Consider the following 17,620-nt stretch of genomic DNA (forward strand, 5'->3'; position numbering starts at 1 on the left):
CAATGCCTCGCAGTGGGGCGTTGTTTATCAAATTGCGAAGACGAAAAGCGAATCTCCGTCGCTTTAACCGGGTTGGTGGACACGGAGAGCCAACCTAGGGGAGTGATTGGATGATGCGATTCACCTACTAAGCACTGGTTTATTTATTCGACTTTTTACCCACACTATTTACGCAAAGGCTAATAGTACTAACAGGTCACTCAAATTGAATTAGGTGGAACGGGATTAGAATTTGCAACCTCATTGGTTAAGAGTTGAATACTTTAATTGATAAGTCACCACTTCATCTATCTAGCCTGTCATCTGGTCTTATTGTTGTTCTCTTTACTTCCAGGTTTCTTGATCTGGCAACGGAAATCACATAAAGTGGTTGTTGTGTGCTTGTTCACTCTGACTCGTATATTATTTATATGAAATCTGCCTATTTATTGTTCCTAATCCAAACGTTTTACACTGATGGGGTACTGTAGTCTGACTTCCCATTCACTAATTTTCTGTCTGGCACACAGCTGGTTTGTACTAGACTGTTTGTGTTCTGACTTAGAAGTATGTATCATAACCCGAAGCATTGACTATTTTATTCTACACGTTCAAGGAATCTATGTACGCAGTCATCGACACGAAACTTTGAACGGAAGATTGCTCAGCTTGTGTGTGGATGACATCTTAAGGGCATTTTTGGAGCTGCAGGATATTTTGTAGTCACGCCTAGCTGAGGATCGGATTTTCATCTATCACGATACACAGTAATTCGTAGCATGTAGACCAGTATATCAACGCGAATTCTCGGTCAAAGATACCTTCCGAATAATTCACCTACAGCCTAGTGCAATCAGCATAACTAGATGGAGATATTGTAGTGGGTTTTAACTCAAGTCCGTTCCTTAATACTTAAGTGAACTTTTTACTTTTTCATATCATATTAAAACTGTATTTTAAAAAAAATCATTACACAGATCGGAACATCGAACTGTATCAGTGCCACCGACACGTTCACGATCACCATCACCAGCTCGTCCACCCCCATCACCTAACCGTCAATATGAGAAAACTACACCGAAACAACCATCGATCAGTGCAAGCGATAGTGAAGCAATTGATGATGACAATACTGATGGTATCAATAAGACAAAACATAATTCATCATCATTAGGTAAGTTGATTTGAATGATTTGTTTTAATTCTTGTTCAATCGTTGTAATGACTTGAAATCAGAGAACTTTCTCCATAACCAATGTAAAATGCGACAATAAGCAGTAGAAATGTATGTTTATTGTGAAAAGCTACATAATACATATTCATAGTCTACAATCTTCCATTCACATCTTTTGGTGTTTTCTGCCATCTATACTGTCTTCTCATCTGGTCTCCAAATGTTCTATCGATGCCGTGCTTTTGATGCCCTGTAAGTCTTAATAATTGTTGCAACTTCGACGTCATGTTCAGCTATACACTACTTACAAACATCTTTGTGTGTCGCGTCTACTACGGTATGATTAGTTCCAGATTATTCTTCTAGTGTAATTCTAACTCTTAACCCTAATTTTTTTGCATAATAAATTATTTATTTATGTACTGATGTGACGTCACGGCCAATCCTCTTTTATTCGATATTGGGACCAATGTCACAGTTCGCGTCTAGCCAGAAGGTAATTTGCATACTAGGGAAGAATGTAGAGCATTGTGAGCGAGGAAGAGGGTTAGGAAATAGGAGAACACAAGAAAAGGCAAGTCGACAAACACAGCAAGCGCACACAATGCATTTACGTTTGATAACGAAAGCAATCAGCAGCGATCAAAAATAACACAAGCCTCAGATTAAGACAGTCTTAGAATCGAAAATAAAAGCAGGTAGTCCGGTCTATAGTTACCCCAGAAGAGCTGCCGTCAGAGTTACATATATAATCGAGTGAGAAGTCATACTGTCGAATTGTACTAGGCTTTGATTTTGTTAATGTATATTATTTCTCATTTCTAACCCGTTCAGCTAGCAAAGTTGGTCACTGATTTATCAATAACCCAATGTATTTATGTATGATTGTTTGAAATTGATTCTTACTAACCAAGATTATATCAAAATATCTTTGTTCTATCATATCTTATACATTCATAAACTATTCCGTGTTTGTTTTGTCAACTGCTTCAAGGTCTTAATGTAGAAGTGAATGCACAGACTGATGCTTCATCTGTATGTGCTAGTCCTTTTGCTGGTGATGAAGAACCAGTTGAACCGGTAACTGATACTGATACTAATGTATGGTCAAATAAATCATCAGAAGGTTAGTTTAAATTTCTGATAGTTATTTGTCCAATAAATGTATATACATATATATGTATTATCAGTGATTTATTTATTTATTTAAACACAAACATTGGTACAAGGAGGCACCAAATAGATATGCGCCACACAAATCTCATTCGATATGTGTGAGGGCTGTGATACTGCCCGGGTGCCCAGACCGAAGCAGGTGGTTATCTTAGGGGACCACACTCCGAGCCTTTGACCTAAAGGTCTAATCCACATGGCAGTGGAGCATCGTAAGGAGATGCAGTCCCATGGAAGCCGGTGACCAACAATTGGTTCATACGCCATTTGTTCCCACAGGATACTGGAGCCCATGTGCACCATTGATTTGGAATCTGGTTAAAGCGCCGGACATTCGCCTTTCGTCCTCTCAATTTCGTAAACAACACCCGTGGAACGAGAAGGCAGTGAATAGGACTTCCCTGGCAGAGGCTATATACGCGTGGCCGTGTGAGAGCATTTCAGTGATATGATAGAGTAGAACCCGATAGATGTGCGTTGGTCCAAGTTGCCGTACCATATGAGCACAGCGGGACAGAATTATTTCAAGACAAATCCTTGAGCAATAGAAGTAGTAACGATGTTAGTAGTAGTAGTAGTGGTAGTAGTGTGATGTGTGCTTCTTATGTTGATAGATATAAGTATTATGTAGCATCAATCGGAAGTGGCATATATGCCAGTAGAAGATTGGTAAGATTCAATTGAAGAAAACAGAAAATAATTATAATGACAACGGAATTACAAGAATCATGAAGCACGTAAGCAACAACTGATGGACGATGTGCAAGTTATGTATTTGATATGTGGTATAGGAGAAGAAAAAAAACGTGTAGAAAGATTTCAGGGACTAAGGGAACGTAAGAAACGTTTGCACTTACGCTATCATGGACGATTCTGCATCTTGTCATTCAAAATCTCTAACTATTTGTTGTGACAGTCACTCGTACCCTAACGAGATAGTCTGAACGTCTTAACATTGGCCAGCCCAATTGTTAATGACTTCATAGACTGATGCTAGTTTATAGTTTGGTCGCTCTTAGCTTTCCCTCAACCTAATTCTACACCAGACATCTTCCGTAGTAATAAGGGGTAATTGGGTTATATGATATTGAGATAGTTAGTAACTGAAGGGTAGTTGAAAGCTTGTTGAATCGTTACTTAAAATGTTCTCATATGGTTAATATCCTGAACTGAGAGTGAACAACAGTTACGTCTTCCGACATAATCTCACTGACAGCTGCATTTTTAACACCTGTTTACTTGATTAGCTTTAATAATTGTCTACAGTTATTTATTACCGCAGCACTTTCTATCTCTTTTACTGTCTCTTCTAATATCATATCCTTACTTATGTTTACTGAGTAGTTGAAATGATGTTCACTGTTGAAAGGATTAATGTCTAAAGAGTAACGGGTTAGATGCTAATACTATGTAAGGATGCCAAATTGGTTGATAGGGTAGTGAATCTTCATCGACTGAGATGGTAGAGACGTTTTCACGTAAGCTCTCTCCACTGCCTACCTCAGTGTTTATTCATGAGCGGCGTAGTAGTTTGTTGGAAGAAATCTAGGGCCACCCAAACTTTGAAGTGCCATCGGTATATAAAGTTAGTGACTGTTGATCTGAACCATGCTGATATATCCAGACAACCTGGTTGGGTTCAGCACGATAAGTTTGATCAATAGTTGAAAATGTGATATGGCGCAGATGCACTCACTCTTTATCTCTTCACTTAGGTTGGAGGAAGAGTAGGTTTAGAGAAGGTCAAATGTTGTCAAACCCACTACATGATATTAATCCATAAAATCATTGATAGTTTTATTAGCCAGCGTGTTCTTACGTAGGTAGATAGGCAAGTAATTACAAATCTTAGAGATAGATAGTCATGATAAATGATTGGAGGTAATGCAATTAAAAAGTCAGTTGGAATGGGCTAGAAATGTATTTATTCTTCGTATTGTTTTTTGGGAACTTATGATTTTACCAGTGGATCGAACTTATCTGGTAGTCGATCATAGTATAATAATAATTTTATGCTTTATTGAGTATACTACTTTTAAGAATTGGCTTATTAATTATGTAATGTGTATTTTTGTGCTCTATTTCTCTTCTCTATAGCTCATGTTGAACCAATGCATGGTAGCAATCAACATTCAGCAATCGATGATTTACTTGGTCTTGACTTATGGTCCGCTAATGATTCTATTCCACAAACCAATATTGAACCTATACCTTTCTCAGCTCAAACTGAGTCTGTTGGAAAGGAGTCTGAATCAAAGCCTTCAGCTATCAATACTACTGCTACTACTACCAATACAACAGGTCCTGCTTCAGGTATGAACGGTAGTTTGCTTAGTTGACTACTCCCCGGACCTTTGACCTAAAACCCTAATACACAAAGCCGTACAACATCATTACATGATTCAGTCCCATTTTAGCCGGTCACCGGAATGAGTACTTATGCCATTCGTTCTTGCCCTGAGGATCCTTTAGCATATGTACATCATTTTGGAATCAGTGTTTCCCGATTTCTCTGGGTTGAACCCTAAGTACCCACTAACTCGGTTTAAGATTTTAATCTCCGGGTGATTAATTCATCCAAGAATGATAGTTTGTTGTTTGACTCCTGTTCCGTTATGAACTTGATGTCATCGACACAGGAAAACTGGAAACTCAAGTGTGTAGGAAACCGACACATACAGATCAAATTCTCAACTACTATAGCAACAACTCAAGAACTCACAAAATCAACTGCGTACAAACTGTTCAGGAGGGCAAGGACACAATACAACACACTGGCAGCACGAAATAATGAAGAGAAATACCTGAAGACCGTCTTTCAAAAGAACGGCTATCCAACCGACTTCATCAAAAAATACCATCCGAACACATCACCAGAAACAAAGTCAAGCACAGAAATCAACAAAAGTATCACCCTACCATACATAAAAGGTATATCAGAAACCGCAACGAGACTGCTGAAAACCTTCAGAATAGGTGTTGCGTACAAATCAACAAAATCACTACAGTCAATCCTATGCAAACCAAAGGACGAAATGACAAAAGACGAAAAATCAAACATCATCTACAAAATAAATTTTGCCGACTACGAAAAATACTACATCGGACAAAGCGGTCGCCCTCTTCATCTTCGCCTGCATGAACATCAATTAGCAGTCAAACGCCATGACATATCCTCGCTTACATCAATGCATGTAGACAACTGCGGACACTCATTTGACTGGAAAAATGTGGAAATCTTGCATAGAGGAAATTCTAAAAACACCAAAGAATTTTCAGAAGCTTGGCACTCAGGTCAATCAGCAATCAACAAGCACATTGAAATCGACCCAACTTATCAACCAATCAGGAAAAGTATGCACAAACATAGGACCAAAAGTCAAACCAATAGGAGATACAACCAAAACAAAAAAAAAGAACAATGACAGGTTTAAGGTCAACAAGAAGCAATCAACATTGAGGTCTACAGGACAAGTTGTGAGCCATATATGAAGAAATTCGAACGCTTCACTTCTATCTGAAGTTTGTGCTGACGATATCGTTCAGAAGAACGATGAAGGCTCCATGACCAAACCACCCACCTCAGAGAACAAAACTCCATCAAAATATGGTAGCCGGTAATCAACAATAAGTTCATACGCTATTTGTTCCCTCGGGACCCCGTAGTCCACGTTCACCATTGGTTTGAAGTGGGCGTTTTCCAACCCCACAAAGTATATACTCCGCATCCACCAACGCGGTTAAATCGCTGGACATTTACTTTGGGTCCTCTACATGTCGTAAACAACACTCACACCGCACCCACACAGAAATATATATACATATAGAAGAACTTTTATGGAAATCATAATATTTTTGTTTCATTGTGACTTTCTTTAGTGAGAAGTTCTGAGACTAGGGTATAGAGTACTAGATAAATAAAGGAATTCGATTAATGAAGTAATAAATCTTCATATACTGAGGTGATTGATGTATGTATGTCATATATGCATTAACCAGGCCACCTATCTTGATGATCGGGATTCACATGATTATCGTAACCAATTATTCGAGACTTTGGATGACATGATTCAGAATCGTCCAAGATATTCCAGTCAAACACATTCGCTCTTTATATTCTTTTATAACTGGAGTCCTGAAATTATTTTAAAACCATTTTTCTTCTATACTTTGTCTTTCTTGATATTATTGATATTGTTATTATTCATAATATTGTTACTATTTAGTCTAGGATCTGTCTTGAAATAAGTTCATCTCGTTGTGTGATATGGCAACTTAAATCGATAAAACTAAGTTGCGTATAACTGACTGACTGACTAACTAACATCTTAACCTTCATGACTTATAGTTGGAGGAGACGTTGTGTAACACGTTCTAGGATTATTTAATGATCTAGATCTATTCGACTCTTATTTTTCAAATGATCTTATACATTTTTATCCCAGAAATTCATTCTTTCTCGAATCACATTGTTTCTACCTTATGTAAGATATGTATTAACAGTTTTGTCTTACTGTATTGATATGATGTAACGATATGAATTGACGTATACATGTACATTAGGTTCCATAGGACTTAGGGCTGACTGCTGACTATTTCATTATACATAATCGAATAATATCATTATACTTTGTACTGACAATATAGCTGAATATCAAATATTACATATGTGTACTTAGTAACTACATTCTCTTAATTGCAAGCTGTCATACAAAAAAATGAGAGTAAAAGAAACTGTGTATACTTCGTTATTAAGTTTTTTTAACGTTGAAGATTTCAACGATCTTACTACTGTGACGTCATTTTATAACTGTTCCGTATAATTTTTTTTTTCTATTTGAAGTTTTTGACGACTTATTGGCATTAGATCCTCTTTTGGAGAAAGATTCCGTCAGTGGTGGTACTACTACTACTACTACAAAGATACCAGTGAATAATCCCCCTACGTCGTTTAATAATTCACTGCCTCCAGGTCTGTATTGACTAACATCATTGTTATTTGTTCAGTTAAGCTGTAGTTAATTCTTGCCTATATTTGTTCCTGGAGTGATTATTGTCTACTATTTTACAGTTTCCTTTTGTTCGATTAAAAAAGTAGATAGACTCAACAGGGATTTATGATCTAACCTAGATTGAATATGTTTTCTTGGATAACATCAAGAAAATTATTGAATCTATTAAGAAGGTTTACATCTTTATCATTAAGTGTTTTAATGAGATACATGGATGTTATTAGATTTTATAGTTGAATTCATGAGTCAATTGAAGCTAGACCACCATGGAAAACTTTGAAGCACTGAACGGCCGTTTCGTCCTAGTATGGAACACCTCAGCAATGCGCATCCACGATGCCGCCTCGTGAAATTCGAAACCCATGACCTAGCGGTCTTGTGCGTGAACACTTAACTTTTAAACCACTGAGCTGGCATCCAACGGTGTTAATATATAATTGCGCCACCGTCCACCATTGTCTTTGGTGAGTTACTAACTCAAAACAGACCCGGTTGAACTCCACTGGTGATTGCTTCTCACTAGAACTCTAGGAAATACCTCTTGAAGCCAGATTGTTTTTTCTAACTATAAAATTGAAATTACATAGTTCGAGGATATACTTTTAAAAAGTTTCGTATCATTGATTGTTCACAATTATGCAACAATGTAATATGTCAATCATTCAATTGAATAGATACATTTTACACTCATATACATACACACACACCCTGTTGATTAACGAATTTTCATCTTTTCTAAGATCTGTTATTTGCTAACCACTAAGCTACCAACCCGTCATGATCAATTTTAAAACCTGAAACAAATGCTTATTAACCCAAGCTTCCTTACGGTATTAGCCATAACTAAATGAAATCAACCAGTGGGTTTAAATGATGGTAATGCAGTAATGTTAGCTTGTCTTTATCTTGGTTAAAAACAGAAATAAATGTGATTATAAATAACAACCAGGGGCGGTTTACAACTTATTTATTCATTTAAAAATAAACATTGGTTTAAAGAGGCGCCAAGCAGATAGGCGGCACATAAATCATTCGATTTGTGTGAGGGCTGGGATACTGTCCGGGTGCAGGTGGTTTTCTTAGGGGACCACACCCCGAGCCTTCGACCTCAAGCTCTAATTCATAAGGAAGTAGAGCAACGTTAGGAGATGCAGTTCCAAAGTAGCCGGTAACCAACAGTAGGCTCATAAGTCAATTGTTGTCTCAGGATCCCGGAATTCACGTGCATCATTGGTTTGGTGTGAGGGTTTTCCAACTCACCACCACCAACCCGGTAAAGCGCTGGATATTTGCTTTTCGTCCTCTCGATTTCGTATATAACAGTAATACCGCGAGAAGGCAGTGAGTAGGACTTCCTATGCAGTGACTGTATAAGCGTGGTCAATTAAGAGCATTTGGAGAGGAAGAGCGGACTCTCCTCACCCTCTTCCTTACCAGGGTATTTGGGGGCTAAATTGATATATAACTGAATCTCAAATTATTCGATATCGCATGTACTATGTCTAATCGAAAGCTACTTCAAGGTATTCTACAAGTAATCCTTCTCGACCAAGTTTTTGTGTTGGTGTTTGTCAATATGCTGTACTTGAAATTTTAAAACAATGAATGCTTCTAGTGGTGTATTGACTATCCAACTCAAACAATGAATCGCCATAAAGAATGTATCGGAAAATATTAACCTTCAATACTATGATATCTATCTACACATTCTAACTCAATCATACATAACTTAGAATCCAGCTGAGTGGCTCGATGAAAATATATTCACGACAAGTCTTGACTAATTTAGATTTAATCGTTTGCAAGGTCGTAGGCGCGTGTCACTTCTGTAAGGAGTTGTGTGTTGGGACAAAACAGTTGTCTACTGCACGTTGTATGATATTTAAATTGGCACCACATTCGTGGAAAATTGCTGGTTTAGTTAGATTTTTTGCTCATTTTTTTCACTTTCCAAATATTTCCTCTTATTATAACTCAATACGCTATTGTTACTAAGCTCAAAACTTATCTCTGTTTACTGTTAAAAAAGGTTTAAAACCTGTTCCTTCAACTGTTCCAATACGTCCTGCTGTTGTTATGTCCGCATCACAAAACAAGAATCCACTTGATGCATTAGACAGCACCTTGTCGAATTTGGCTTCAAGTTTAGGGGGTCAGCAAACCTGGGGCTCTACTAATTTGAAGGTACGTTTTCAAGGTGTTATATATATATATATATATATATATATATATATATATATATATATGCCGGATTATGTCTATACCTTACTGCTTTTTGTCTGTTCTTACTGTTTCACAGAAGAAACCACTGGCTGAAAGTGAGAAACCAACGGTAAGAACATCTTATATAGTAATTATTCTTCATAGTTTCGTTTAATAAAAGACCATCTTAGATTCTCTGGATTAGTTGTCTCTGTTTTTTTATTATTGATTTTGACCTCAATCATTATGTTTCTTATAATCTCTAGTTTTTTGAACGTATACACATACTTTTCTCGAAGTAATTCTGGATTATTCATATATCAGCTTAAACAATATGTTATTAATCTACTTGGCTTATCTACCTGTATCATTTACGTCATGGACTGATGCTAACTGCTTTTCGACATCAAATACATCGGAACAAATGTTTCGGCTTAATTCAAAGTCCTCAGCTGTGCATGCCAACTCTTCGACATATGGTGGCCGTACCATGAAATCCTATAGTCTCGTAGTGAGAAATATAGCTTCACATTTCTGTACTCGTATCATTTGCCCTCGGTTCTTCAAGTTCGAACTAAGTTATACCAGCTATTTAACTGAATGATAATTTTCTGTCTCATAGTTACTCTATGGAAAGTTAAAGATGTCAAGGATTGATGTCTACGACGAAAACTACCTTCAATCTAAATATCTTCTTAAATATCCCACCCAGAGAATCAACATATTTTCAATGACTATTGACTTCTATGTTGATTTTGATCATAATATGGACAGGCGACTGATCAAATTTAATCATGTCTGAGATCGAGTGCAGCTATTCACCAGCACTATCGGATAGTCCTTTGTTTGGTTTGAAATAGGTAGGTTAAAATTATGGAACGACTATGCAGTCTGAAGATTACCTTAGTTGCTATGATACAAGTAGGTATTGATGAGTCCGAAACTAGTATGACAAACAGTTTCCTAGTGTTGTATTCCTATGAGAAGGATTATTCCAATTCATTTCAGTTCACATGGAGAATATATGCTTTGTAATGAGTAAATTTTAAAAAAGTTAGTGTACTTGTTAAGTCTTGCTGAGTTGGACGCTATATTCGTTCCTAAGCTATACTGATAACCCACACGCTAGAACTATACAGCGACCTTAACCCCAGAAAGAAGACGCAAGGTATGAAAGAAACACTTTACTCCAAGGTTCGTTCTTGTACAGAAAACATGGGTATTTATAGATGTTAGCCTTTGTTAAATCAACATCATATTTCGACCAACCCGTTAACGACATATTATGCTACTGACCAATAGTAGCACGCCACGTCGGAATTCTAGAGTGCTCCACCGTGCTCTGATTGGCTAGGACTCTTCGGCTCCTTTTGGGCCTCTGGAGGCTCCGTTGAAGTTCTCCGAAAGCCGACTCAACAGTACTGGCACTTGATCTTTATTTGGTTGCTTCGAAATTCTTTTTCTGTTCGACCATAATTTTGTTTGTTGTTCCTTACTTAAGTAAGTAAGTAGTAGTTATTTCTAATCTCATTCCACTTCGGCAGTATTAAATAAAATAATGCCTTTAGAGAAAATCCGATGTTTTCGTGTAATTGCTGTAACATATAATAAGAACGTTTGACAGTTTACTGACGTTTTATTTCATCAGCACTTGACAATATGTCAATCGACAACAACCGCAATCGAGATTTTGAAGCGACTAAACGTAAATTAAGCATCAGTACGCTATCTTCCTGTACACTTCTGGGTTTTTGAGGACAAAAGTGAGCCACGTGAACACTGAAGCACTTAGTGCTGCTTCTCACACTTCCTGATGTACAAGGAGACAGTAGGAATTACTGTAGTACCCATATTCACCCTTCCTACCTTATCTCTTCGTTAGCTTCTCAGCACAACAATTGAGAGTCCGCTTATCCGACTGCAAAACCTTTGCTGCCAACCGCATCATCATATCTCGATCTTGATATTTACACTATACCTTAATCTGTCTTGTCTGTGTAACCTAGGTCACTTAGCCATATAGTTGATCTTCACAATTTCTTGTTCATCCGTTTCACTCCCTTGTTGCCTGATGATGATAGCCTCGCTAACTGTGGCTGGTTACAGTAGTCTCTAATGCAAAATTGAATGTTGACAAAATCCCATTAAACATATTCATGTAACCATTGACGTGTTTCTCTTCGCACTCCATAAGTTCTCTAAAGATGTCTATCATGTGGTCGTTTCTCCACTTGTCCTGTTCTGAAGCCTACTTGTCATAGGGAGTTCTTCTTACCTTTCTACATAATCCCCATGCCTGGATTCCCCAGTTTCCATTATTAACGCAGTTGACTCACATTATTCCTACCATCACAGTCACGTCAATCTTGGCTTCTTAGACAGAAACCTTGTCACTGACACTTCTTTATTCATTTTCTGTAACTCTTGAATAATGTGAAACTACTCATAGATATGAGCAGTAACATCTCATGAAAATGATCTGTAGACGCCTTTGATAAATACTGTTAGTTTCATCTGAATTTTTAGTCCAATTACTCATCCTATGTGCTCATACATACTATCGAGATCCATAATAGAAACTGTTCACTCCTAACGTTAGACCATAATATAAATTGCTTGATTCATTGTTTGATAACAGTCATACTTATACATAAAATAGACATTAATTTCATTATTGTGTCTGTAGTTGCACCGATTACACTCAGGTGATACAACAACATAAAAAAGCTAACTTGTTTATTTTCAATCAACTTTAATACACCAGATTTTTTTAACTAAGTTCTATAAGATGAAACCATTTAAGTCAGTTTTCATTATTAATGGTAATACTAATGTAGTCAAGTTTTACATTTGATCAAGGCTGATTGTCCTATTATATAATGAATTTTGTTCGATAAATATCAGGGTTTTTTATGTATTTGGTTTTAACACGAATTCATTTATTTAAACACATAAGCATTGGTACAAAGGGGCACCAAATAAATATGCACCACACAAATCATTCGGTTTATATGAGGGCTGAGATACTGCCTGGTGCCAAAACCGAAATGGATGGTTTTCTTAGGGGACCACAACCGGAGCCTTCGACGCAAAGGTTTAATTCACAAGGAAGTGGAGCAACGTCAGGAGATGCAGTCCCATGGAAGCCCGCTACCAATGATTGGTTCATACGCCATTTGTTTACTCAGGATCCTGGAGCCCATGTGCACCATTGCTTTGGAATCAAGGTTTTCCAGCTCCCTCAAGTGAATCCTCCATATCTACCAACCCGGTTAAAGCGTTGGACATTCGCTTTTCGTCCTTTCAATTTCGTAAAAATCACCCGTAGTGCGAGAAGACAGTGAGTAGGACTTCCCATGCAGTGACTGTGAGAGCATTTGGAGAGTGAGAGAGAGAGCGAACTCTCCTCACCTTCTTCCGTACCAGGGCATTTGGGGGCAAGACGAGTTCAACCTTAGACTATACACCATTAGTTGATTATTCAGAGTTTATGGCATTATCACAGGTATTAATTTCATTATTATCGTTCAAAACAATTAATTATATGTATTAGCACTATGAAAATAACATTTAATCACCGCGCTGCTTCGTACCTATATACTTTAGTAATAGATGACAAATCTGGGATTGGTGTTTCCTCACTTTTTACAATCTTTACTTGTGTCTACCCTTCAAACATCATAACACACAAGTATCTCTTTCTTATAGCGTCCATTTCACAATACTAACGAATTCGCTACCTGTCCTAAACCATGAAGAAAACCAAAAAAAAAAAATCAGAATGGGGGTTTGTCGAGATTGTAGTAGTTTAATAGTTGAATTCATAAGTTGATTAAAGCTAGACCACCATGGGTGCGCATTGCTGAGAAATCCCATTTTGGGACGTAACATTCGTCCAGTGCTTCTAGATTTTCCATGGTAGTGTAACTTGAATCAACACATGAATTCAACTATTGAAGGAAAATTTGTTAGGTGTTACAACTACATACCCAATGATAGAATCAAATGTCCATTCTACATATAAATGGTATACGATTTTCAATTGAATGTTTTTTTATTAATCTCACATCGTTCTATTTGTTTTCGAATTGTAGTGAATTTCTATGGATCATCTAAAGTAGAGAATTCTCAGAAAGAATACTATTATCTCATTAAATATATACATATACTTATATCTCTTATATAACCTTTTTTCTTCATTATATATTTAACAGAATCTCCTTTTTGTTCCTTACACTTTTTGTTGTTGTTGTTGTTGTGATAATTTTTGTGCATTTATGGCTTGCTGATTATCTTCCCATTATATCCATGTTTTCTTTTCCCCCCTGTTAGTTTTCGTTATCTTCATGAATGCTTTACTACTACAACTATGTAATTCTAGCATTTAAAGAAGAAAAAAAAACACATTCATATTTCTCTTACAATTTTAGTTCATCAGTTAATACATAAAAGTATCTTTATTATTGATTCTTCAATCCTAACAGTGTTCTCTGAAATGATCACTTTGATTCGCTTATGATTATTTAAAAGAAAGATTTATTTCAAACAAAGGACAAGTTCTGTTTTGTAGAAATTCAGTAGAGTGTAGCTACGTGTTGGAACACAAAATAGTTCGACGTTTTGCGGTCTAGTTACATTAAGAGCTCTGTCTTTGTTATGATTCATCTTTAACTATTGCATCCGGCTTCTATTTTGGTATTGTTATGACTATAAATTTTATGGGCCGATTCATGTGTAAGAAGTTGTTTGATGGGCTATAGGTTATTGGAACCGAATACAAAGTAATAACTAAAACCAGAAACTGTATTTTGGTTATTCGGACTGATGCTAAGTCGTGTCCATTGTTAATATGGTCTGCTGCCCAACACGTTCAAGTCCTCTCGATATCACTGGTAGCCTTTACTTAGGAGTTAGTCATCCGTACTAAGTGCGGATACTTGTGCTCCGACGTCTCATAAACTTTTAAGGTAAGCATGTTTCACAATGATCTACCAGTGCTGTACTTTTGAATTTAAAGTGTTGGTTTGTATGCACGACCATTGAGTGTACATCATCATTAGCGGTTCTCATTTATCAGTTATATCCCCGTTTAAATGAAGCTTAGATGCTTGAGATTTTGAGTTGCTGGTTTTCCAATGGGTACGCATGTTTTTAAATATTTTTTACTGTCATCTTAAGATCAGACACTAGGAGAGATAATTCGCACTAATTTAACGCAAAATACACGCTGCGGGCACTCATTCGAGATATCCTCTTCAATAAAGTTTCAGTTTGCTGAGTTTTAGTCCTTGCTTTGTATACCGACTTTTATTTGGGGTTTGTGAAAACGTACTCCGTGTTTCTTAATATTTTGTTACCTTTGGTTAGTACTTGCCATTCTCTTTACGTTTTTTTATGCATGATATCGGTTGCTCTTGATAATTGAGTTGGTTCTGTCAGACAGAAGTTTCCACCTCATCTTGTAGATAGTATCATTGCTTACTCTAAGGCACTTAACAGTTGTATTAAACAACATGTCTTTCATACTACGTAATTTTGTACGATACATACTTTAGAGTGTTTAGTGGGTTATGTGTACTGTTAGGGTATTTTGTATTATCGATATTATTTGTTATTAAAATCCTGTCTTGATATTTGCTGTCCCACTGAAACCATTATTCTAAGTTTTGATTGAGTTACATCTCCACAACTAAATCGATTACTGAGGATGAAAGAAAGAATTTACTAGGAAAAAATTTATTGAATTTCGTGTGCTATATGGTTTAATAAACCTAGAGATTCGACGTCTTCATTCTATGTCTACTCAGAACCTTCTATCTTGCGAAACTTAAGTGCGTGGGAACTGTTGAAAGGACTTACAGGTGACAGGTATACTAGAAGCTATAATAAGCCGAATGCTTATGACTTAAATAAGTCTTTTGTACGTCAGTCATCTGATGTCATGCTCCCTATATCTAAAATTTTTAAGAACAGTTGTGTTCCTACTTTCACTAAAATTGATGTCCGAAAATGTTCTGCGTTATCTACTTAAGAGTATCTTTAATAAAAGAAAATTTTCCTTCTGCCCAACACTTGATCCTGTGTCATAAGCTCACAGTATAGATATTCAGTTAAACTCTATAATGCGTACGTCACATAACTGGTTCTCAGAGTTTAGAGAAACTGTTCGGTGGGATTCTCGACTTTCAATGTAGGAAATAGGTAGCAATGCTTACATTGGAATACTTTGTGGGATAATTAACGCTCAATCGATGTACTAGATTATCCGACACTGGCGGAATAGATTGCGCGCATCGAAAAAAATCGAAATTTTAATGTAATAAGACACTGAAAAAGTAATTTCATGACACTCGAACGTACTATGTTTGACTTAGAGAGAGGCCACTCGTAAATCCCCAAAAACTGACATTTAAGAGAGTCTAAATAGTTCACGGATTTTAGGTCTATCGCCGTTTTTACAGCATTTATTTATGCTAAAAACGAGCCAAATACCAAATTGTTGACTAACCATGATGTGACTGTTCATTCTGTATGATGTTATTTCAATTCATCCCATTATCTATCGGATATTACCTTATCTCAGCTGTAAGCTTTTCTGTAACATATAAGCACGTTTGGTAAAATAACGTACTGAACATAAAGACGAATGTGATACGCAAGGATTTTTGATAACGTTCCTGCTCTAAACTTGTTGCATGTTATTCTAATCCGTATTTTAATTCACGAACGTGAAACTTTCAGGTTTATGTAAAGAGTTGCGTTCTTATTGTTTTTGGTGTTTCTTCACTGTCACTACAGTACTACCGTTATGGTAGGAGACTTCTAATCGCGAAAATATAGGATAACCCTCTAACTAAAGGTATGTGGTTGATCAAAGTAATGTCTAGTGGCACATATAGTAAATTCATTAAACAATGTAAACTTTATAGGGGAGTGCACGGTAGACCTAGAAAGGGAAGGTAATTAAACACGACAAAGCCGAATGGCAGATTTATCATGAACTCATGAAGTTTTTCCATCAATCCTTTAGGTTTTGAAACTTAGGAGCTCTTTCTTCTACTAGTAATCTTGCATTACTTCAACCACCAACATTACTCAGAGGGCTGTTCCTAAATTTCATAGTTATATGAAACCTTTTACAATGTCGTAATATTTTAATACAATTACCCTTCGGTTAGTTGATCTAGAAATTCTTATTTGATGTATCCCAAAGTAGCGAAATTTACTGAGGATGACGGTCTAGGTGTCTAACGTTCAACCGTGAATATCGCAAAGTAGACTATTTCTGGATGCTACGATACAAAGCAACAAATAAAATAGTTCTCAATCGGAAGCTTTTACTCATTTTTTAGCGGTTCCATTCAGCTTCACTTCGAGTGAAAAAACAATATTTCTTCTTATATTCCCTAAGGGTATTATTACTTTCACTTGTTCTCAAGTACGTCCTACAAAATCAATATTATTTGCAATATTTCACGAGGAATTCGTGAAAACAATAAAGGTATCTGGCCTAGAATAAAGTACGTTCATCAGAGACAAATGATTACCTAATACCAAAAACGTGTGCTGTAAACGCCCTCCAAACTCATTTGGGTTTACTTAAAACATTTACAATCGAGTGAAATCAACATCCCTGTAGATCACTAACGTACTATTAACTCTTTCGATTGATCAAATACTTCCTGAATTTAGTCGGGAATCATACGAAAAACCAGAAAACGTTGAAGTCACATCTCGCAGTTGGTATATAACGTAGATTACCTTTTCGTTGTATCCAGGTACTATGGTTGGTCCGATGGCTGTACAGCACAAAGGACATTATAGTACTAGATTATTAAGAGTAGGCACAAAAAACAAATTGAGACCATAGGAGCATGGACCAATCCATAACGTTCAATCAATTGACGAGCATTAGTTGGTCTCCGCATTAAAGTTGATTGGCGAACAACTCGACATTCAGTGACCCAACACGGGATGATTTAGCTGGAGCCCAGTGATATTTCACTAATACCACAAACCAATATCAAGCATAGTCACCTTGAAATTTTATTCTATGTGATTTGTGCGACTTAACCGGAGT

The 17,620-nt window shown here is 36.7% G+C and overlaps 1 protein-coding gene across 2 annotated transcripts in view; it reads left to right on the forward strand.

Annotated features, from left to right (window-relative positions):
* UNC11 (Phosphatidylinositol-binding clathrin assembly protein unc-11) overlaps positions 1-16,898 on the forward strand; it is a 37,776-nt gene extending 20,878 nt beyond the window's left edge. For both annotated transcript variants that reach the window (XM_051217175.1, XM_051217176.1), the window contains 7 exons: positions 957-1,153; positions 2,148-2,279; positions 4,424-4,639; positions 7,170-7,298; positions 9,368-9,522; positions 9,638-9,670; positions 13,635-16,898. In XM_051217175.1, coding sequence (XP_051065825.1) covers positions 957-1,153; positions 2,148-2,279; positions 4,424-4,639; positions 7,170-7,298; positions 9,368-9,522; positions 9,638-9,670; positions 13,635-13,637 — 865 coding nt within the window. In that variant the 3' untranslated portion in view covers positions 13,638-16,898. The remainder of the gene's footprint in view (positions 1-956; positions 1,154-2,147; positions 2,280-4,423; positions 4,640-7,169; positions 7,299-9,367; positions 9,523-9,637; positions 9,671-13,634) is intronic.
* Positions 16,899-17,620: the final 722 nt, after the last annotated feature.

This window comes from Schistosoma haematobium, chromosome 6 (genome assembly GCF_000699445.3).
Source record: "Schistosoma haematobium chromosome 6, whole genome shotgun sequence".
Classification (NCBI taxonomy): domain Eukaryota; kingdom Metazoa; phylum Platyhelminthes; class Trematoda; order Strigeidida; family Schistosomatidae; genus Schistosoma; species Schistosoma haematobium.